The 23,575-nt window shown below is 54.5% G+C and overlaps 1 protein-coding gene across 1 annotated transcript in view; it reads left to right on the top strand.

The window, feature by feature from the left end:
- Positions 1-23,575, top strand: part of LOC310966383 (phospholipid-transporting ATPase ABCA1-like) — a 45,292-nt gene that overhangs the window by 16,221 nt on the left and 5,496 nt on the right. Inside the window, exons 12-39 of the mRNA XM_083940969.1 lie at positions 156-332; positions 3,708-3,930; positions 4,020-4,241; positions 4,342-4,546; positions 4,664-4,774; positions 5,019-5,193; positions 5,372-5,503; positions 6,540-6,817; positions 6,907-7,127; positions 7,512-7,587; positions 7,668-7,921; positions 8,002-8,053; positions 9,197-9,319; positions 9,427-9,575; positions 9,658-9,782; positions 12,370-12,468; positions 12,712-12,901; positions 13,413-13,507; positions 17,205-17,237; positions 17,355-17,460; positions 18,171-18,245; positions 18,345-18,514; positions 20,081-20,258; positions 20,353-20,468; positions 20,569-20,713; positions 20,802-20,925; positions 23,231-23,360; positions 23,447-23,573. Of these exons, the coding sequence (XP_083797095.1) occupies positions 156-332; positions 3,708-3,930; positions 4,020-4,241; positions 4,342-4,546; positions 4,664-4,774; positions 5,019-5,193; positions 5,372-5,503; positions 6,540-6,817; positions 6,907-7,127; positions 7,512-7,587; positions 7,668-7,921; positions 8,002-8,053; positions 9,197-9,319; positions 9,427-9,575; positions 9,658-9,782; positions 12,370-12,468; positions 12,712-12,901; positions 13,413-13,507; positions 17,205-17,237; positions 17,355-17,460; positions 18,171-18,245; positions 18,345-18,514; positions 20,081-20,258; positions 20,353-20,468; positions 20,569-20,713; positions 20,802-20,925; positions 23,231-23,360; positions 23,447-23,573 (4,111 nt within the window). The remainder of the gene's footprint in view (positions 1-155; positions 333-3,707; positions 3,931-4,019; positions 4,242-4,341; positions 4,547-4,663; positions 4,775-5,018; positions 5,194-5,371; positions 5,504-6,539; positions 6,818-6,906; positions 7,128-7,511; positions 7,588-7,667; positions 7,922-8,001; positions 8,054-9,196; positions 9,320-9,426; positions 9,576-9,657; positions 9,783-12,369; positions 12,469-12,711; positions 12,902-13,412; positions 13,508-17,204; positions 17,238-17,354; positions 17,461-18,170; positions 18,246-18,344; positions 18,515-20,080; positions 20,259-20,352; positions 20,469-20,568; positions 20,714-20,801; positions 20,926-23,230; positions 23,361-23,446; positions 23,574-23,575) is intronic.

The following is a 23,575-nucleotide window of genomic DNA, read 5'->3' as shown; positions in this document are numbered from 1 at the left end:
TTTTGAACGTCTGTGCAGCAGCTGCTTAGCTTAGCTTAGCTTAGCTTAGCTTAGCATAAAGACTGGAAGCAGCTAACCTAGCCTAGCTCCATCATGGTGTGCTGTTCCTTTAAGGGTCTGTACCCTCTGACCTCAGCGGTCTCTCTGCTCCTCAGGTACTGGGACCCGGGTCCCCGTGCAGACCCCTTTGAGGACATGCGGTACATCTGGGGCGGCTTCTCCTACCTGCAGGACGTCATCGAGCAAGGCATCGTCAGAGCCATGACGGGCACCAAGGAGAAGACCGGCGTCTACATCCAGCAGATGCCGTACCCGTGCTACGTGGACGACATGTAGGAAGACCCACCGCACCTGTGCTCAGCTGTCCTCACCTGTGCTCACCTGTGCTCACCTGTGCTCACCTGTGCTCACCTGTCCTGCCCTGTGCTCACCTGTGCTCAGCTGTCCTCACCTGTGCTCACCTGTGCTCACCTGTGCTCACCTGTCCTCACCTGTCCTCACCTGTGCTCACCTGTGCTCACCTGTGCTCACCTGTGCTCACCTGTCCTCACCTGTGCTCACCTGTGCTCACCTGTCCTCACCTGTCCTCACCTGTCCCTGCTGTCCTCACCTGTGCTCACCTGACCTCACCTGACCTCACCTGTGCTCACCTGTCCTCACCTGTGCTCACCTGTCCTCACCTGTCCTCACCTGTCCTCACCTGTGCTCACCTGTGCTCACCTGTCCTCACCTGTGCTCACCTGTCCTCACCTGTCCTCACCTGTGCTCACCTGTGCTCACCTGTGCTCACCTGACCTCACCTGACCTCACCTGTGCTCACCTGTGCTCACCTGTCCTCACCTGTGCTCACCTGTCCTCACCTGTCCTCACCTGTCCCTGCTGTCCTCACCTGTCCTCACCTGTGCTCACCTGTGCTCACCTGTGCTCACCTGTGCTCACCTGTCCTCACCTGTCCTCACCTGTGCTCACCTGTCCTCACCTGTGCTCACCTGTGCTCACCTGTGCTCACCTGACCTCACCTGTGCTCACCTGTCCCTGCTGTCCTCACCTGTCCTCACCTGTGCTCACCTGTCCTCACCTGTCCTCACCTGTGCTCACCTGTGCTCACCTGTCCTCACCTGTGCTCACCTGTGCTCACCTGACCTCACCTGTCCTCACCTGACCTCACCTGTCCTCACCTGTGCTCACCTGTGCTCACCTGTCCTCACCTGTGCTCACCTGTGCTCACCTGTCCTCACCTGTGCTCACCTGTCCTCACCTGTCCTCACGTGTGCTCACCTGTGCTCACCTGTGCTCACCTGACCTCACCTGACCTCACCTGTGCTCACCTGTGCTCACCTGTCCTCACCTGTGCTCACCTGTCCTCACCTGTCCTCACCTGTCCCTGCTGTCCTCACCTGTCCTCACCTGTGCTCACCTGTGCTCACCTGTGCTCACCTGTCCTCACCTGTCCTCACCTGTGCTCACCTGTCCTCACCTGTCCTCACCTGTGCTCACCTGTGCTCACCTGTGCTCACCTGACCTCACCTGTGCTCACCTGTCCCTGCTGTCCTCACCTGTCCTCACCTGTGCTCACCTGTCCTCACCTGTCCTCACCTGTCCTCACCTGTGCTCACCTGTGCTCACCTGTCCTCACCTGTGCTCACCTGTGCTCACCTGACCTCACCTGTCCTCACCTGACCTCACCTGTGCTCACCTGTCCTCACCTGTCCCCACCTGTCCTCACCTGTCCTCACCTGTCCTCACCTGTGCTCACCTGTCCTCACCTGTCCTCACCTGTGCTCACCTGTCCTCAGCTGTCCCCACCTGTGCTCACCTGTCCCCACCTGTCCTCACCTGTGCTCACCTGTCCCCACCTGTCCTCACCTGTGCTCACCTGTCCTCACCTGTCCCCACCTGTCCTCACCTGTGCTCACCTGTGCTCACCTGTCCTCACCTGTCCTCACCTGTGCTCACCTGTCCTCACCTGTGCTCACCTGTGCTCACCTGTCCTCACCTGTCCTCACCTGTCCTCACCTGTGCTCACCTGTGCTCACCTGTCCTCACCTGACCTCACCTGTCCTCACCTGTCCCTGCTGTCCTCACCTGTCCTCACCTGTGCTCACCTGTCCTCACCTGTCCTCACCTGTCCTCACCTGTCCTCACCTGTGCTCACCTGTGCTCACCTGTCCTCACCTGTGCTCACCTGTCCTCACCTGTGCTCACCTGTGCTCACCTGTGCTCACCTGTCCTCACCTGTGCTCACCTGTCCTCACCTGTGCTCACCTGTGCTCACCTGTCCTCACCTGTCCTCACCTGTGCTCACCTGTCCTCACCTGTCCTCACCTGTCCTCACCTGTCCTCACCTGTGCTCACCTGTCCTCACCTGTCCTCACCTGTGCTCACCTGTCCTCACCTGTCCTCACCTGTCCTCACCTGTCCTCACCTGTGCTCACCTGTCCTCACCTGTGCTCACCTGTGCTCACCTGTCCTCACCTGTCCTCACCTGTGCTCACCTGTGCTCACCTGTCCTCACCTGTCCCTGCTGTGCTCACCTGTGCTCACCTGTGCTCACCTGTCCTCACCTGTCCTCACCTGTGCTCACCTGTGCTCACCTGTCCTCACCTGTCCTCACCTGTCCTCACCTGTCCCTGCTGTGCTCACCTGTGCTCACCTGTCCCCACCTGCCCTCACCTGTCCTCACCTGTGCTCACCTGTCCCCACCTGCCCTCACCTGTCCTCACCTGTGCTCACCTGTCCTGACCTGTCCTCACCTGTGCTCACCTGTGCTCACCTGTCCTCACCTGTGCTCGCCTGTGCTCACCTGTGCTCACCTGTGCTCACCTGTGCTCACCTGTCCTCACCTGTGCTCGCCTGTGCTCACCTGTGCTCACCTGTCCCTGCTGTGCTCACCTGTGCTCACCTGTGCTCACCTGTCCTCACCTGTCCTCACCTGTTCTCACCTGTGCTCACCTGTCCTCACCTGTCCTCACCTGTGCTCACCTGTGCTCACCTGTCCTCACCTGTGCTCACCTGTGCTCACCTGCCCTCACCTGTGCTCACCTGTGCTCACCTGTCCTCACCTGTGCTCACCTGTGCTCACCTGCCCTCACCTGTCCTCACCTGTGCTCACCTGCTCTCACCTGTCCTCACCTGTGCTCACCTGTCCTCACCTGTCCTCACCTGTGCTCACCTGTGCTCACCTGTGCTCACCTGTCCTCACCTGACCTCACCTGACCTCACCTGTCCTCACCTGTGCTCACCTGTCCTCACCTGTGCTCACCTCTCATCACCTGTCCTCACCTGTCCCTGCTGTCCTCACCTGTGCTCACCTGTGCTCACCTGTCCTCACCTGTCCTCACCTGACCTCACCTGACCTCACCTGTCCTCACCTGTCCTCACCTGTGCTCACCTGTGCTCACCTGTCCTCACCTGTCCTCACCTGTGCTCACCTGTCCTCACCTGTCCTCACCTGTGCTCACCTGTGCTCACCTGTCCTCACCTGTCCTCACCTGTGCTCACCTGTGCTCACCTGTGCTCACCTGTGCTCACCTGTCCTCACCTGTCCTCACCTGTCCTCACCTGTGCTCACCTGTGCTCGCCTGTGCTCACCTGTCCTCACCTGTGTCTCACCTGCTCACCTGTCCTCACCTGTCCTCACCTGTCCTCACCTGTGCTCACCTGTGCTCACCTGTCCTCACCTGTCCCCACCTGTCCCTCTGGCCCAGCTTCCTGCGCGTGATGAGCCGCTCCATGCCGCTCTTCATGACGCTGGCGTGGATGTACTCGGTGGCGATCATCCTGAAGAGCGTCGTGTACGAGAAGGAGGCGCGGCTGAAGGAGACGATGAGGATCATGGGCTTGAACAACGGCATCCTGTGGTTCAGCTGGTTCCTCAGCTGCCTGCTCCCCCTGCTGGTCAGCGCCGGGCTGCTGGTGCTGCTGCTCAAGGTCGCCGCTCGCCGTAACCACGGCAACACACTCGCTGTAACCACACCAACACGCCAAACGCTTTAACCACGCTTGTTGTCTCGCTACAGAAGGGGAACCTGTTGCCGTACAGCGACCCCGGCGTGGTCTTCCTGTTCATGGGCTCCTTCGCCGTGGTGACCATCATGCAGTGCTTCCTGCTGAGCACGGCGTTCGCCCGCGCCAACCTGGCGGCGGCCTGCGGCGGCATCATCTACTTCACGCTCTACCTGCCCTACGTGCTCTGCGTGGCCTGGCAGGACTACATCGGCTTCGGGGCCAAGATCTTCGCGGTAAGAGCGCCGCCCCACACGGTTCGATGCCGTGATGGCGTGCCGTGATGGCGTGCTGTGATGGCGTGCTGTGAGTGACCCGTGTGTCCCCCCCCCGCAGAGCCTCCTGTCCCCCGTGGCGTTCGGCTTCGGCTGCGAGTACTTCGCCCTGTTCGAGGAGCAGGGCGTGGGCATCCAGTGGAGGAACCTGGTGTCCAGCCCTCTGGAGGAGGACGACTACAGCCTCCGCACCGCCATCGTCATGATGTACGTGGACTCGCTGCTCTACGGCGTCCTCACCTGGTACATCGAGGCCGTGTTCCCAGGTGGGTCCCCCGCACCCGACACGCCTCCGCCTCAGAGAACGATGTTATATTAAATAATATTATATTAATATAAGGAAGTCAGTGGAATGAGCGGCTCCTCTCTGTCCCTGGTCTCAGGTCAGTACGGGATCCCCAGGCCCTGGTTCTTCCCCTGCACCAGGTCCTACTGGTTCGGAGAGAAGGAGGCGAAGACCAGCGGGGCCCTGAACCACAGAGGCAACCCAGAGGGTAAGACCAGGACCAGGACCAGGACCAGCCACAGGGGGGCGCCAGAGACCAGACTAACCTGTGTGTGTGTGTGTGTGTGTGTGTGTGTGTGTGTGTGTGTGTGTGTGTGTGTGTGTGTGTGTGTGTGTGTGTGTGTGTGTGTGTGTGTGTGTGTGTGTGTGTGTGTGTGTGTGTGTGTGTGTGTGTGTGTGTGTGTGTGTGTGTGTGTGTGTGTGTGTGTGTGTGTGTGTGTGTGTGTGTGTAGCCGTGTGTATGGAGGAGGAGCCCTCTCACCTGGATCCGGGCGTTTACATCGAGAACCTGGTGAAAGTTTACCGTCACGGTAAAAAGCTCGCTGTGGACGGACTCACGCTCGGCTTCTACGAGGGACAGATCACCTCCTTCCTGGGACACAACGGCGCCGGCAAAACCACCACCATGTGAGTGAGGGACCCTGCAGCCGGTCCTGGACCTGGTGCAGGTCCGGGTGCAGGTCCATCACAGTGTTTGAAGTGCAGTTCTTGTCTCCTGTGGGCGGACTGGACCCCCTGTGGGGTCGGTTCTGGCCCACAGGCCGCATGTTTGACCCCCCTGATCTAAAGCGTGTGTGTCCCACAGGTCCATCCTGACGGGTCTGTTCCCCCCCACCTCGGGCACCGCCTACATCATGGGCCGAGACATCCGGACGGAGCTGAGCGCCATACGCCAGAGTCTGGGCGTCTGCCCCCAACACAACGTCCTGTTCAGCATGTGAGTCCTGCACAGTCCAAACTCCTGGAGCTGGTCCCCCTCAGGGACCGGGGCCCCACCCAGGGCGCCCTCCCACTGTGCCTCCGTCCCGTGCCCCGTGCTTTAGGGTCCTTGTCCCCCCCTCCAGGCCCGTTTGTACTCACACTACCTGGGCCTCGGAGAATGCTTCTTGCTGCCTATACGTCATCACGCCGTAACACGTCACACGCATTGATGACGTCATGGCGATGCGTGGCTTTGTTTCCAGATCTTTCCGTAGACCTCGGAGTTTTTGTGCGTCTTGTCGACTGTTTTTGAATCTTTTCATCGACCAAATCTGCAGTAAACACTCCACCTCCGCATCACACCAACGTGAACCTTTCACCGCCATTGTTTGAAATGTCCGCGCATGGTCCCTCCTTCTTTTTTCTACGTCCCAACAGGCGCACAGGAAATGACCTCAGAACCGCCGTAGGCCTCGTGCTCGTACACGTGCGCACGCTCGTGCTCGTACACGTGCAAACGTGCTTTACTAAAGCCCACCTCTCCCAAACGGGCCGTGGACGGCAAGCGTGCCGCTCCTAGACGTGGTACGGTTGCACTCACACTGGTCAAAGGAACCAGACTTTAGCCGTGACACGTGCTGGGGCACGGGACGGAGGCACAGTGGGAGGGGGCACGGGACCTGGGCCTTGTTTCTAAAACTGCACATTTTCAGCATCTTCCCTTCATCAGTAACGATAAATTCCCTCCTGGGTGAACTTTGCTCGGCTTCATCACGTCTGACTGAAAACGGATTTACCTTTAATTCACGACTTTGCACAAAACGTTTTCAAGTCGTCGTCCAAACACACGTCTGCAGTTCTTCAAAACACGTCTCATCCTGTACCAGTGTTATTAAACGAGGCTTCATTCAGTGGGAAACACCTTTATGTTATAGTTCATGTGTTTTCTGCTGACTCAGCTGTAATTCATGGTGTTTCCTTCGAGTGTCGCTGAGTCAGAGAAACGTTTCCTGCGTGCGTGCGGCGAGCTGCAGGACGGTTGTGTGTTGCAGGCTGACGGTGGAGGAGCACATCTGGTTCTACGGGCGCCTCAAAGGTCTGTCTGAGGAGCAGGTGAAGGGGGAGATCGAGCAGATCCTGCAGGACACGGGTCTGCCGCACAAGCGCCACTCCAGGACCAGCGCGCTGTCCGGGGGCATGCAGAGGAAGCTGTCCGTGGCGCTGGCCTTCGTCGGGGGGTCGAAGGTCGTGATCCTGGACGAGCCCACGGCCGGCGTGGACCCCTACGCCCGCAGAGGGATCTGGGACCTGCTGCTGAAGTACCGCCCGGGTGAGGGTCCTGGTCCTGATCCTGATCCCTCCACTCTGGTTCTTTCACTCAGCGGCCGTCATTTAACTTCCTGTCCCCCCCCCCCGCAGGTCGCACCATCATCCTGTCCACGCACCACATGGACGAGGCGGACATCCTGGGCGACCGCATCGCCATCATCTCCCACGGGAAGCTGTGCTGCGTGGGCTCCTCGCTGTACCTGAAGAACCAGCTGGGCACGGGCTACTACCTGACGCTGGTGAAGAGGGAGCCGGAGCCGTCGCTCAGCTCCTGCAGGAACTCCTCCAGCAACGTGTCCTTCACCAAGAAGGTCTCGCTCACTTCCTGTCTCTGTGTCTGCAGGGTCTTCAGCGGGACGTCCTGTGCAGCGGCGAGGGGGGGGGGGGGCGTGGCGTTCTGTAGAGACGAGTCTGGGGCCGGACGCGTTCTGTAGAGACGAGTCTGGGGCCGGGCGCGTTCGTTTGGAGCGACGCACGAGTGCAGAAGCTCTGAAACGGCGCCGATGTGAACGAGTTGGTCCTGATTTATCTGGAGGACGTCGAGCGCAGATATCAGCGCAGGGTTGATACTCGTTTATGGTCGTTTAGCGGGCGCCAGATCACGTGACGACAGCGTGCGATCATCTGATCCTGTGATAAAAGCATAAAACAGTGACGGAGTGAGAGAGTAACGTGGTCGTGGTCGTGTGTTCCAGGGGGAGGAGTCCGCCTCCGTCAGCAGCAGCGACGCCGGCCTCGGCAGCGAACATGAAAGTGAGGCAGCGACCATCGGTGAGCGTTCACTTCCTGCGGAGCGTTCGATTCCCTCGCCTCAGGTCTGATCTGATCCCTGTTTCCTGTCCCGTCCTCAGAGAACGGCCCCGCGGCGTCCTTCGTCTGCGACGCCCCCTACGTGCCGCCCGACGTGGCCCTGGTCTCGGGTCTGATCCGGTGTCACGTCCCCGCCGCCCGCCTGGTGGAGGACCTGGGACACGAGCTGACCTACGTGCTGCCCTACAGCGCCGCCAAGGACGGAGCCTTCGTGGCGCTCTTCAAAGACCTGGACCTGAAGCTGCCCGACCTCGGCATCTCCAGCTACGGGGTCTCGGACACCACGCTGGAGGAGGTGACGTCACTTCCTGTCCTCAGACCAGAACCGGTTCACGAGTGAAACACAAAAACTTGACTCTTGTTTTTGTTTTGTAGATTTTCCTGAAAGTGGCCGAAGACAACGGCGTCGACACCGAGGTGCCCTCAGGTGAGTCTCCACCACATCCTCAGGGGACCAGCTCCAGCCTCTGATCCTGGATCAGGTCTCAGCAGCTCCAGCCTCTGGTCCTGGATCAGGTCTCAGGGGCAGCAGCTCCAGCCTCTGATCCTGGATCAGGTCTCAGGTGACCAGCTCCAGCCTCTGATCCTGGATCAGGTCTCAGGGGCAGCAGCTCCAGCCTCTGATCCTGGATCAGGTCTCAGGTGACCAGCTCCAGCCTCTGATCCTGGATCAGGTCTCAGGGGCAGCAGCTCCAGCCTCTGATCCTGGATCAGGTCTCAGGGGCAGCAGCTCCAGACTCTGATCCTGGATCAGGTCTCAGGGGCAGCAGCTCCAGACTCTGATCCTGGATCAGGTCTCAGGGGCAGCAGCTCCAGCCTCTGATCCTGGATCAGGTCTCAGGGGCAGCAGCTCCAGCCTCTGGTCCTGGATCAGGTCTCAGGGGCAGCAGCTCCAGCCTCTGATCCTGGATCAGGTCTCAGGGGCAGCAGCTCCAGCCTCTGATCCTGGATCAGGTCTCAGGGGCAGCAGCTCCAGCCTCTGATCCTGGATCAGGTCTCAGGGGCAGCAGCTCCAGCCTCTGATCCTGGATCAGGTCTCAGGGGCAGCAGCTCCAGCCTCTGGTCCTGGATCAGGTCTCAGGGGCAGCAGCTCCAGCCTCTGGTCCTGGATCAGGTCTCAGGGGCAGCAGCTCCAGCCTCTGGTCCTGGATCAGGTCTCAGGGGCAGCAGCTCCAGCCTCTGATCCTGGATCAGGTCTCAGGGGCAGCAGCTCCAGCCTCTGATCCTGGATCAGGTCTCAGGGGCAGCAGCTCCAGCCTCTGGTCCTGGATCAGTTCTCAGGGGCAGCAGCTCCAGCCTCTGGTCCTGGATCAGGTCTCAGGGGCAGCAGCTCCAGCCTCTGGTCCTGGATCAGGTCTCAGGGGACCAGATGATCCTGAACCACCTCAACTGGCTCCTTTCAACGCAAAGGAGCAGCGGCTCTACTCCGAGTTCCCGTGTGTTAAACTCTGTGTGTGTGTGTGTGTGTGTGCGCCTGTGTGTGTGTGTGTGTGTGTGTGTGTGTGTGTGTGTGTGCGCCTGTGTGTGTGTGTGTGTGTGCGTGTGTGCGTGTCTGTGTGTGTGTGTGCAGACGGTACACTTCCTGTCCGGAGGCGGAGGAGGACGCACGCCTTCGGGGGCGGGGACGCTCAGAGCTGCCTGAGACCTTTAACCGAAGACGACGACGACTGCAACGAGTCTGAAGCAGATCCGGGTACAGGCTTTTATTTTGAAGGTTGTGTCAGTGTTTCCTGCTCGAGCGCCCGGCGCTCCTGACGCCGCGTCTCTAACCGGAGTGTCTCCTGTGTCCCGCCCCCTCAGAGTGCCGTGAGACGGACTGGCTGAAGTGCACGGACGGGAAGGGCTCGTCCCAGGTGACGGGCTGGAGCCTGAGGCGGCAGCAGTTCGTGGCCCTCATGTGGAAGCGGTTCCTCTACGCCCGGCGCTCCAGGAAGGGCTTCTTCGCTCAGGTTCCTGCTCAGACACGCGCTCGTACGTATGAAGTGTCCTCGTCCCCGCAGGTCTGAGACCGTCTCTGTCTCTGGTCCTCAGATCGTCCTCCCTGCTGTGTTCGTGTGCATCGCTCTGGTCTTCAGTCTCATCGTCCCCCCGTTTGGAAAGTACCCCAGTCTGGAGCTGCAGCCCTGGATGTACGAGGACCAGGTCACCTTCATCAGGTACACACGGACCCCCGATGGTCCCCCACTGTCCCGACGGCCCCCCCACGGTCCCCGACTGTCCTCTACCGTCCCCCACTGTCCCCGACGGCCCCCCACGGCCCCCCACTGTCCCAGGCGGCCCCCCACTGTCCCCCCACGGTCCCCCACTGTCCCCGACGGTCCCCGACTGTCCTCTACCGTCCCCCACTGTTCCCGACGGTCCCCCGCTGTCCCGACGGTCCCCCGCTGTCCACGATGGTCCCCCACGGCCCCCCACTGTCCCCGACGGCCCCCCGCTGTCCCCGACGGTCCCCCGCTGTCCCCGACGGTCCCCCACTGTCCCCGACGGTCCCCCACTGTCCCCGACGGTCCCCCGCTGTCCCTGATGGTCCCCCGCTGTCCCTGACTGTCCTCTACCGTCCTCTACTGTCCCCGACGGTCCTGACTGTCCCCGACGGTCCCCCACTGTCCCCGACGGTCCCCCACTGTCCCCGACGGTCCCCCGCTGTCCCTGATGGTCCCCCGCTGTCCCTGACTGTCCTCTACCGTCCTCTACTGTCCCCGACGGTCCTGACTGTCCCCGATGGTCCCCCACTGTCCCAGACCTGTCTCACACTGCACTAACCCGTCTCACACTGCACTAACCTGTCTCACACTGCACTGACCTGTCTCTCACTGCACTGACCTGTCTCACACTGCACTAACCTGTCTCACACTGCACTAACCTGTCTCACTGCACTAACCTGTCTCACTGCACTAACCTGTCTCACACTGCACTGACCTGTCTCACTGCACTAACCTGTCTCTCACTGCACTGACCTGTCTCACACTGCACTAACCTGTCTCACTGCACTGACCTGTCTCACACTGCACTAACCTGTCTCACTGCACTGACCTGTCTCTCACTGCACTGACCTGTCTCACTGCACTGACCCGTCTCACACTGCACTAACCTGTCTCACACTGCACTGACCTGTCTCACACTGCACTAACCTGTCTCACACTGCACTGACCTGTCTCACACTGCACTGACCTGTCTCACACTGCACTGACCTGTCTCACACTGCACTGACCTGTCTCTCACTGCACTGACCTGTCTCACACTGCACTGACCTGTCTCACACTGCACTAACCTGTCTCACACTGCACTGACCTGTCTCACACTGCACTGACCTGTCTCACACTGCACTAACCTGTCTCTCACTGCACTAACCTGTCTCTCACTGCACTAACCTGTCTCTCACTGCACTAACCTGTCTCACACTGCACTAACCTGTCTCTCACTGCACTGACCTGTCTCTCACTGCGCTGACCCGTCTCTCACTGCGCTGACCCGTCTCTCACTGCGCTGACCCGTCTCACACTGCACTGACCTGTCTCACACTGCACTGACCTGTTTCACACTGCACTAACCTGTCTCACACTGCACTGACCTGTCTCACTGCACTAACCCGTCTCTCACTGCACTAACCCGTCTCTCTCACTGCACTGACCTGTCTCTCACTGCACTGACCTGTCTCTCACTGCACTGACCTGTCTCACACTGCACTGACCTGTCTCACACTGCACTTACCTGTCTCACACTGCACTAACCTGTCTCACACTGCACTGACCTGTCTCACACTGCACTGACCTGTCTCACACTGCACTAACCTGTCTCACACTGCACTAACCTGTCTCACACTGCACTAACCTGTCTCACACTGCACTAACCTGTCTCTCACTGCACTAACCTGTCTCTCACTGCACTGACCTGTTTCACACTGCACTAACCTGTCTCACACTGCACTGACCTGTCTCACTGCACTAACCCGTCTCTCACTGCACTAACCCGTCTCTCTCACTGCACTGACCTGTCTCTCACTGCACTGACCTGTCTCTCACTGCACTGACCTGTCTCACACTGCACTGACCTGTCTCACACTGCACTTACCTGTCTCACACTGCACTTACCTGTCTCACACTGCACTAACCTGTCTCACACTGCACTGACCTGTCTCACACTGCACTGACCTGTCTCACACTGCACTAACCTGTCTCACACTGCACTAACCTGTCTCACACTGCACTAACCTGTCTCACACTGCACTAACCTGTCTCTCACTGCACTAACCTGTCTCTCACTGCACTGACCTGTTTCACACTGCACTAACCTGTCTCACACTGCACTGACCTGTCTCACTGCACTAACCCGTCTTTCACTGCACTAACCCGTCTCTCTCACTGCACTGACCTGTCTCTCACTGCACTGACCTGTCTCACACTGCACTGACCTGTCTCACACTGCACTAACCTGTCTCACACTGCACTAACCCGTCTCTCACTGCAGTAACCCGTCTCTCACTGCACTAACCCGTCTCTCTCACTGCACTGACCTGTCTCGCTGCACTGACCCGTCTCTCACTGCACTGACCTGTCTCACACTGCACTAACCTGTCTCACACTGCACTGACCTGTCTCACACTGCACTGACCTGTCTCTCACTGCACTAACCTGTCTCTCACTGCAGTAACCTGTCTCTCTCTGCACTAACCTGTCTCACACTGCACTGACCTGTCTCACACTGCACTGACCCGTCTCTCACACTGGTCGTTGTGTGTCTCAGTGACGACGCCCCCTCAGACGGGAACATGCAGCGGTTGCTCAGCAGCCTTCTGGACGCGCCGGGCCTCGGGACTCGCTGCATGGACGGACATCCCATCCCGTAAGAACCCGGAGACGGAGACGCACAAACTGTATCTGATGCAGCTGCTCGTCATACTTTCACTGCATATTAACCTGGTGTGTGTGTGTGTGTGTGTGTGTGTGTGTGTGTGTGTGTGTGTGTGTGTGTGTGTGTGTGTGTGTGTGTGTGTGTGTGTGTGTGTGTGTGTGTGTGTGTGTGTGCCTGTGTGTGTGTGCGTCTGTGTGTGTGTGCGTGTGTGTGTGTGTGTGTGTGTGTCCTCAGAGAGGCTCCCTGTACGATGGGGGACGAGGACTGGAACACTCCGGTCGTCCCTGAAAGCGTCCGGCAGCTGTTCAGCTCCTCTAACTGGACCATGGAGGAACCGTCTCCCGCCTGTTTCTGCAGCTGCGACGGGAAGAAGAAGATGCTGCCGGACTGTCCCGCCGGGGCCGGAGGACTGCCCCCGCCCGAGGTCAGAGCCCCGCAGACACCTGAACGCAGCGTGGGCCCGGACCTGAACGCAGCGTCAGACCTGGACCTGAACGCAGCGTCGGGCCCGGACCTGAACGCAGCGTCAGACCTGGACCTGAACGCAGCGTCAGGCCGGACCTGAACGCAGCGTCGGGCCGGACCTGAACGCAGCGTCGGGCCGGACCTGAACGCAGCGTCGGGCCGGACCTGAACGCAGCGTCGGGCCCGGACCTGAACGCAGCGTCGGGCCCGGACCTGAACGCAGCGTCGGGCCGGGACCTGAACGCAGCGTCGGGCCGGGACCTGAACGCAGCGTCGGGCCCGGACCTGAACGCAGCGTCGGGCCGGACCTGAACGCAGCGTCGGGCCGGGACCTGAACGCAGCGTCGGGCCGGACCTGAACGCAGCGTCGGGCCCGGACCTGAACGCAGCGTCAGACCGCACCTGAACGCAGCGTCGGTGAAACGATGTTCCCGTATCTTCTCATTTATACGAAGTCGTGTTTCCAACAGATGAAGCTGAGCGCCACCGACTCTCTGCAGAACCTGACGGGACGGAACATCTCAGACTACCTGGTGAAGACATACGCTCAGATCATCGGCAAGAGGTGGGACACTGCACACACACTGGAACACTGCATACACACTGGAACACTGCACACACACTGGAACAGTGCATACACACTGGAACACTGCACACACACACACACACTGGAACACTGCACACACATACACACTGGAACACTGCACACACACTGGAACACTGCACACACACTGGAACACTGCACACACACTGGAACACTGCACACACACTGGAACACTGCACACACACAGGAACACTGCACACACACAGGAACACTGCACACACACACACACTGGAACACTGCACACACACTGGAACACTGCACACACACTGGAACACTGCACACACACTGGAACACTGCACACACACTGGAACACTGCATTTACACACTGGAACACTGCACACACACTGGAACACTGCACACACACAGGAACACTGCACACACACAGGAACACTGCACACACACAGGAACACTGCACACACACAGGAACACTGCACACACACTGGAACACTGCACACACACAGGAACACTGCACACACACTGGAACACGGCACACACACTGGAACACTGCACACACACTGGAACACTGCGCACACACACTGGAACACTGCGCACACACTGGAACACTGCGCACACACTGGAACACTGCACACACACAGGAACACTGCACACACACAGGAACACTGCACACACACTGGAACACTGCGCACACACACTGGAACACTGCACACACACTGGAACACTGCACACACACTGGAACACTGCACACACACTGGAACACTGCACACACACTGGAACACTGCACACACACAGGAACACTGCACACACAAAGGAACACTGCACACACACTGGAACACTGCACACACAAAGGAACACTGCACACACAAAGGAACACTGCACACACACTGGAACACTGCACACACACAGGAACACTGCACACACAAAGGAACACTGCACACACACAGGAACACTGCACACACACTGGAACACTGCACACACACTGGAACACTGCATACACACAGGAACACTGCACACACACAGGAACACTGCACACACACTGGAACACTGCACACACACTGGAACACTGCACACACACTGGAACACTGCACACACACTGGAACACTGCACACACAAAGGAACACTGCACACACACTGGAACACTGCACACACAAAGGAACACTGCACACACACAGAAACACTGCACACACAAAGGAACACTGCACACACACAGGAACACTGCACACACACAGGAACACTGCACACACACAGGAACACTGCACACACACAGGAACACTGCACACACACTGGAACACTGCACACACACAGGAACACTGCACACACAAAGGAACACTGCACATACACTGGAACACTGCACACACACTGGAACAGTGCACACACACAGGAACACTGCACACACAAAGGAACACTGCACACACACAGGAACACTGCACACACACTGGAACAGTGCACACACACAGGAACACTGCACACACACAGGAACACTGCACACACACAGGAACACTGCACACACACTGGAACAGTGCATACACACAGGAACACTGCACACACACAGGAACACTGCACACACACAGGAACACTGCACACACACTGGAACACTGCACACACACTGGAACACTGCACACACACAGGAACACTGCACACACACAGGAACACTGCACACACACAGGAACACTGCACACACACTGGAACACTGCACACACACAGGAACACTGCACACACACAGGAACACTGCACACACACAGGAACACTGCACACACACTGGAACACTGCACACACACTGGAACACTGCACACACACACTGGAACACTGCACACACACACTGGAACACTGCACACACACAGGAACACTGCACACACAAAGGAACACTGCACACACAAAGGAACACTGCGCACACACTGGAACACTGCATTGACACATTAGTAGTTGTGACTAACTTCTCTGTCTCTCCACAGTCTGAAGAACAAAGCAAACACACATTATTAAACATTAATAAACATTAATAAACATTATTAAACATTAATAGTCATAAATAAACATTAATAATTATTAAACATTAATAATTATTAAACATTAATAAACATTAATAATAATTATTAAACATTAATAAACATTAATAATTATTAAACATTAATAAACATTAATAAACATTAATAATTAATAATAACTTCTCTGTCTCTCCACAGTCTGAAGAACAAAGCAAACACACATTAATAATAATAAATAAACATTAATAAACATTAATAATAACTGCTCTGTCTCTCCACAGTCTGAAGAACAAAGCAAACACACATTAATAATAATAAATAAACATTAATAAACATTAATAATAACTGCTCTGTCTCTCCACAGTCTGAAGAACAAAGCAAACACACATTAATAATAATAAATAAACATTAATAAACATTAATAATAACTGCTCTGTCTCTCCACAGTCTGAAGAACAAAGTAAATAAACATTAATAAACATTAATAAACATTAATAATCATAAATAAACATTATTAAACATTAATAATTAATAATAACTGCTCTGTCTCTCCACAGTCTGAAGAACAAAGCAAACACACATTATTAAACATTAATAAACATTAATAATCATAAATAAACATTAATAATAATTATTAAACATTAATAAACATTATTAAACATTAATAAACATTAATAATCATAAATAAACATTAATAAACATTAATAAACATTAATAATCATAAATAAACATTAATAATAATAAATAAACATTAATAACTTCTCTGTCTCTCCACAGTCTGAAGAACAAAGTAAATAAACATTAATAATAATAAATAAACATTAATAAACATTAATAATAATAAATAAACATTAGTAAACATTAATAATAATAAATAAACATTAATAATAATGAATAAACATTAATAAACATTAATAATAATAAATAAACATTATTAAACATTAATAAACATTATTAAACATTAATAAACATTATTAAACATTAATAAACATTATTAAACATTAATAAACATTAATAAACATTAATAAACATTAATAATTAATAATAACTTCTCTGCCTCTCCACAGTCTGAAGAACAAAGTAGACACACATTAATAATAATAAATAAACATTAATAAACATAAATAAACATTAATAAACATTAATAAACATTAATAAACATTAATAATCATAAATAAACATTAATAATAATAAATAATCATAAATAAACATTAATAATTAATAATAACTTCTCTGTCTCTCCACAGTCTGAAGAACAAAGCAAACACACATTATTAAACATTATTAAACATTAATAAACATAAATAAACATTAATAAACATTAATAATCATAAATAAACATTATTAAACATAAATAAACATTAATAAACATTAATAATCATTAATAAACATTAATAATTAATAATAACTGCTCTGTCTCTCCACAGTCTGAAGAACAAAGCAAACACACATTAATAATAATAAATAAACATTAGTAAACATTAATAATAATAAATAAACATTAATAATAATTATTAAACATTAATAAACATTAATAAACATTAATAAACATTAATAATTAATAATAACTTCTGTCTCTCCACAGTCTGAAGAACAAAGTAAACACACATAAATAATCATAAATAAACATTATTAAACATAAATAAACATTAATAAACATTAATAAACATTAATAAACATTAATAATTAATAATAACTGCTCTGTCTCTCCACAGTCTGAAGAACAAAGTGTGGGTGAATGAATTCAGGTCGGTCTTTTCTTCTCTTGTGGTTTTATTTTGAAAATCCATTGTTTCCTGTTTGTTTTTTTAATGATTCTGTTCTGCTTTTATTTTGTAAATCGTGTGTTTCCTGTTTGACTGCAGGTACGGAGGCTTCTCATTGGGCGCCAGGAGCACTCAGGTCCTCCCACCGGCCAATGAGGTGGACGACGCCATCGAGCGCGTGCGGAAGATCTTTGAGCTGCAGAAGGTTCCACTTTATTATTATTATTAATGTTATAACAGTTATTATCATCTAAGCAGCTGATGTTTTCCACTCAAGACAGGATGCTGCTACGTTAGCTAGCTAGCAGCTCCTCTTCTACATTAGCAAGAAGCTAACGTTAGCCCGCTAGCTGTAACTTAGCTACTCTGCGTGGATCTGGCGTCCGTCGCTTCGTAACGTCAGCTGATGAAGTCGTCTATAAACGGCGAGCCGGCCGGGAGAGTTACCCATGACAGGATGTTGCTACGCCAGCTAGCTAGCAGTTCATCTGCATTAGCAGTGAGCTAACATTAGCAGCTAACAGCACAATATTCCACATGTCAGAGTTTCCTCTTGGATCTTGATCAGCACCGGGGGAAAGGGTTCTGTTGTAGCTGCAGGCTGCGTCTGTGTGACCGTCCGCCTCCTGAACAGAATCATGGACCTCCTGAAAGCCCCGAGGGGGAAACATCACAGTTTCATGTTCAGCCCCAACTCTGACCCCCGGGCTTCAGCCCCGAAGGTTCAGTTGTTCACGTTGGCCGACTCCATTCAGCGTCACTGATGGGTGGAGGCGAGCTGAAGAGAGTCCAGGGACCCTGGACCACCCCCACCCCCCAGGAAACACTGTGCTGACCTGTGTGTGTGTGTGTGTGTGTGTGTGTGTGTGTGTGTGTGTGTGTGTGTGTGTGTGTGTGTGTGTGTGTGTGTGTCAGGGCGCGGCTGCAGATCGATTCCTCGACAGTTTGTCAGGTTTCATCAACGGTTTGGACACGAAGAACAACGTGAAGGTGAGAAGCTGCTGCGGCGTCTGACTCAGATGGATGATTATGATATTTAATAATTAATATATTTAATAACAATAATAACTGCTGATTAATGTTCCTCAGATCTGGTTCAATAACAAAGGCTGGCACAGCATCGGCTCCTTCATCAACGTCATGAACAACGGCATCCTGAGAGCGAACCTCCCTGCAGGCGCCGACCCCAACAAGTACGGCATCAGCGCCTTCAACCACCCTCTGAACCTGACCAAGGAGCAGCTGTCCCAGGTGGCCCTGTGAGTACACACCTGAGACCCCTCACCTGAGACCCTCACCTGAGTCCCCTCACCTGAGACCCCTCACCTGAGACGCCTCACCTGAGTCCCCTCACCTGAGCCCCCTCACCTGAGACTTCTCACCTGAGACCCTCACCTGAGACCCTCACCTGAGACCCTCACCTGAGACCCTCACCTGAGACCCTCACCTGAGACCCCTCACCTGAGACCCTCACCTGAGTCCCCTCACCTGAGACCTGAGACCCTCACCTGAGACCCTCACCTGAGACCCTCACCTGAGACCCTCACCTGAGTCCCTCACCTGAGACCCTCACCTGAGACCCTCACCTGAGTCCCTCACCTGAGTCCCTCACCTGAGACCCTCACCTGAGACCCTCACCTGAGTCCCTCACCTGAGTCCCTCACCTGAGTCCCTCACCTGAGACCCTCACCTGAGACCCTCACCTGAGACCCTCACCTGAGACCCTCACCTGAGTCCCTCACCTGAGACCCTCACCTGAGACCCTCACCTGAGTCCCTCACCTGAGACCCTCACCTGAGACGCCTCCCGTCTTTCACCGGTACCATCTCCCGTCTTCCGCCGGTACCATCTCCCGTCTTCCGCCGGTACCATCTTCCGTCTTCCTCCGGTACCATCTCCCGTCTTCCTCCCGGTACCATCTCCCGTCTTCCTCTGGTACCATCTTCCGTCTTCCGCCGGTACCATCTCCCGTCTTCCGCCGGTACCATCTCCCGTCTTCCTCTGGTACCATCTTCCGTCTTCCGCCGGTACCATCTCCCGTCTTCCTCCGGTACCATCTCCCGTCTTCCGGCGGTACCATCTCCCGTCTTCCCTCGGTACCATCTTCTGTCTTCCTCTGGTACCATCTCCCGTCTTCCTCTGGTACCATCTTCCGTCTTCCGCCGGTACCATCTCCCGTCTTCCCTCGGTACCATCTTCCGTCTTCCGCCGGTACCATCTCCCGTCTTCCTCCGGTACCATCTCCCGTCTTCCCTCGGTACCATCTTCCGTCTTCCACCGGTACCATCTCCCGTCTTCCTCCGGTACCATCTCCCGTCTTCCTCCGGTACCATCTCCCGTCTTCCTCCAGTACCATCTCCCGTCTTCCGCCGGTACCATCTCCCGTCTTCCACCGGTACCATCTCCCGTCTTCCTCCGGTACCATCTCCCGTCTTCCTCCGGTACCATCTCCCGTCTTCCTCCAGTACCATCTCCCGTCTTCCGCCGGTACCATCTCCCGTCTTCCTCCGGTACCATCTCCCGTCTTCCTCCGGTACCATCTCCCGTCTTCCTCCGGTACCATCTCCCGTCTTCCTCCGGTACCATCTCCCGTCTTCCTCCGGTACCATCTCCCGTCTTCCTCCAGTACCATCTCCCGTCTTCCTCCGGTACCATCTCCCGTCTTCCTCCGGTACCATCTCCCGTCTTCCGCCGGTACCATCTCCCGTCTTGCACTGGGTTCTTCCTCCCCGCCTCTCTTTGGGCAGAGGTTGGCGCTTGTTCCTGGGCTGAAGTCTAACGTCTGTGATCGATGTCTAACTCCTCGTCCTGTCGTCTGTCCTCAGGGTGACGACTTCTGTGGACGTCCTGGTGTCCATCTGTGTGATCTTCGCCATGTCCTTCGTCCCGGCCAGCTTCGTGGTCTTCCTCATCCAGGAGCGAGTCAGCAAAGCCAAACACATGCAGTTCATCAGCGGAGTGCAGCCGCTGCTCTACTGGGTGGCCAACTTCATCTGGGACATGGTGAGTCGCACAACAAGCCCCCCCCCCCCCCCCCCCCCTGCGTCAGAGCGCCACAGAGTTGTTGATGTTGTTGTTGTTGTTTGTGTCTCTGCAGTGTAACTACATCGTCCCGGCAACGCTGGTCGTCCTCATCTTCATCTGTTTCCAACAAAAAGCCTACGTGTCCTCCACCAACCTGCCGGCCCTGGCGCTGCTGCTGCTGCTCTACGGGTCAGAGACGCACGCTGCTCACCCTGAACCACGTCTCAGTCGTGTCCTGGGGGACGGATCTTTGACGTTGTCCTCTGGTGTTGTTTGTCCTTGTCTCCAGCTGGTCCATCACCCCCCTCATGTACCCGGCCTCCTTCTTCTTTAAGATCCCCAGCACCGCGTACGTCGTCCTCACCAGCGTCAACATCCTCATCGGCATCAACGGCAGCATCTCCACCTTCGTCATGGAGCTGTTCGGGAACAACGTGAGTCACCGTGGAGATGCCGCGCCGCGCCGCCGAGGACCAGAGTCCAACTGAGCGAGACCTTTAACGTTGTTGTTGTTGTTCTCAGGAGATCGGAGGAATCAACGACATCCTGAAGAACGTCCTCCTCATCTTCCCTCACTTCTGCCTCGGTCGAGGACTCATCGACATGGTGAAGAACCAGGCGATGGCCGACGCCCTCGAGAGATTCGGTACCACACACACTTTTAACATGGAGGTCTATGGGGACTGGTTCAGTTTAACATGGAGGTCTATGGGGACTGGTTCAGTAACATGGGGGTCTATGGGGACTGGTTCAGTGTAACATGGAGGTCTATGGGGACTGGTTCATTAACATGGAGGTCTATGGGGACTGGTTCATTAACATGGAGGTCTATGGGGACTGGTTCATTAACATGGGGGTCTATGGGGACTGGTTCATTAACATGGAGGTCTATGGGGACTGGTTCAGTTTAACATGGAGGTCTATGGGGACTGGTTCATTAACATGGAGGTCTATGGGGACTGGTTCTTTAACATGGGGGTCTATGGGGACTGGTTCATTAACATGGAGGTCTATGGGGACTGGTTCAGTGTAACATGGAGGTCTATGGGGACTGGTTCACTAACATGGAGGTCTATGGGGACTGGTTCTTTAACATGGAGGTCTATGGGGACTGGTTCATTAACATGGAGGTCTATGGGGACTGGTTCAGTGTAACATGGAGGTCTATGGGGACTGGTTCAGTAACATGGAGGTCTAAGGAGACTGGTTCAGTAACATGGAGGTCTATGGGGACTGGTTCATTAACATGGAGGTCTATGGGGACTGGTTCATTAACATGGAGGTCTATGGGGACTGGTTCACTAACATGGAGGTCTATGGGGACTGGTTCAGTGTAACATGGGGGTCTATGGGGACTGGTTCACTAACATGGAGGTCTATGGGGACTGGTTCAGTGTAACATGGAGGTCTATGGGGACTGGTTCAGTGTAACATGGAGGTCTATGGGGACTGGTTCATTAACATGGAGGTCTATGGGGACTGGTTCAGTGTAACATGGGGGTCTATGGGGACTGGTTCACTAACATGGAGGTCTATGGGGACTGGTCCAGTGTAACATGGAGGTCTATGGGGACTGGTTCAGTGTAACATGGGGGTCTATGGGGACTGGTTCACTAACATGGAGGTCTATGGGGACTGATCCAGTGTAACATGGAGGTCTATGGGGACTGGTTCAGTGTAACATGGGGGTCTATGGGGACTGGTTCACTAACATGGAGGTCTATGGGGACTGGTTCAGTGTAACATGGAGGTCTATGGGGACTGGTTCAGTGTAACATGGAGGTCTATGGGGACTGGTTCATTAACATGGGGGTCTATGGGGACTGGTTCAGTGTAACATGGAGGTCTATGGGGACTGGTTCAGTGTAACATGGAGGTCTATGGGGACTGGTTCATTAACATGGAGGTCTATGGGGACTGGTTCATTAACATGGAGGTCTATGGGGACTGGTTCACTAACATGGAGGTCTATGGGGACTGGTTCATTAACATGGAGGTCTATGGGGACTGGTTCATTAACATGGGGGTCTATGGGGACTGGTCCAGTGTAACATGGAGGTCTATGGGGACTGGTTCATTAACATGGGGGTCTATGGGGACTGGTCCAGTGTAACATGGGGGTCTATGGGGACTGGTCCAGTGTAACATGGAGGTCTATGGGGACTGGTTCTGTAACATGGAGGTCTATGGGGACTGGTTCAGTAACATGGAGGTCTATGGGGACTGGTTCACTAACATGGAGGTCTATGGGGACTGGTCCAGTGTAACATGGAGGTCTATGGGGACTGGTTCACTAACATGGAGGTCTATGGGGACTGGTTCAGTAACATGGAGGTCTATGGGGACTGGTTCATTAACATGGAGGTCTATGGGGACTGGTTCATTAACATGGAGGTCTATGGGGACTGGTTCAGTGTAACATGGAGGTCTATGGGGACTGGTTCTTTAACATGGAGGTCTATGGGGACTGGTTCAGTAACATGGAGGTCTATGGGGACTGGTTCAGTAACATGGAGGTCTATGGGGATTGGTTCATTAACATGGAGGTCTATGGGGACTGGTTCATTAACATGGAGGTCTATGGGGACTGGTTCACTAACATGGAGGTCTATGGGGACTGGTTCAGTAACATGGAGGTCTATGGGGATTGGTTCATTAACATGGAGGTCTATGGGGACTGGTTCATTAACATGGAGGTCTATGGGGACTGGTTCATTAACATGGAGGTCTATGGGGACTGGTTCATTAACATGGAGGTCTATGGGGACTGGTTCAGTAACATGGAGGTCTATGGGGACTGGTTCTTTAACATGGAGGTCTATGGGGACTGGTTCTTTAACATGGAGGTCTATGGGGACTGGTTCAGTAACATGGAGGTCTATGGGGACTGGTTCAGTAACATGGAGGTCTATGGGGACTGGTCCAGTGTAACGTGTGTTCGGCTCCTCCAGGTGAGAACAGGCTGCGCTCCCCCCTGGAGTGGGACATGGTGGGGAAGAACCTGTTTGCGATGGCGGTGGAGGGGGCGCTGTTCTTCATCATCACCGTCCTCATCCAGTACAGGTTCTGCATCAAGCCCACGTACGTCCACACCCGCCCTTCAAAATAAAAGCCCCGGCCCATGAACACAGGGCCCCCCTGAGCTCAGCGTGTCCGTCTGTCTGCAGGTCCGTCAGCAAACTCACCAAACTGGGTCCTCTAGGAGACGAGGACGAGGACGTGGCCCGGGAGAGACAGAGGATCGTCCACGGCCTGGGACACGGAGACATCCTGGAGCTGAGGCAGCTCACCAAGGT

The sequence above is a fragment of the Echiichthys vipera genome (genome assembly GCF_963691815.1).
Source record: "Echiichthys vipera genome assembly, contig: SCAFFOLD_40, whole genome shotgun sequence".
Classification (NCBI taxonomy): domain Eukaryota; kingdom Metazoa; phylum Chordata; class Actinopteri; order Perciformes; family Trachinidae; genus Echiichthys; species Echiichthys vipera.
Note: the sequence above shows the minus strand (reverse complement) of the source record. Positions and strands in the feature narration are given on the sequence as shown.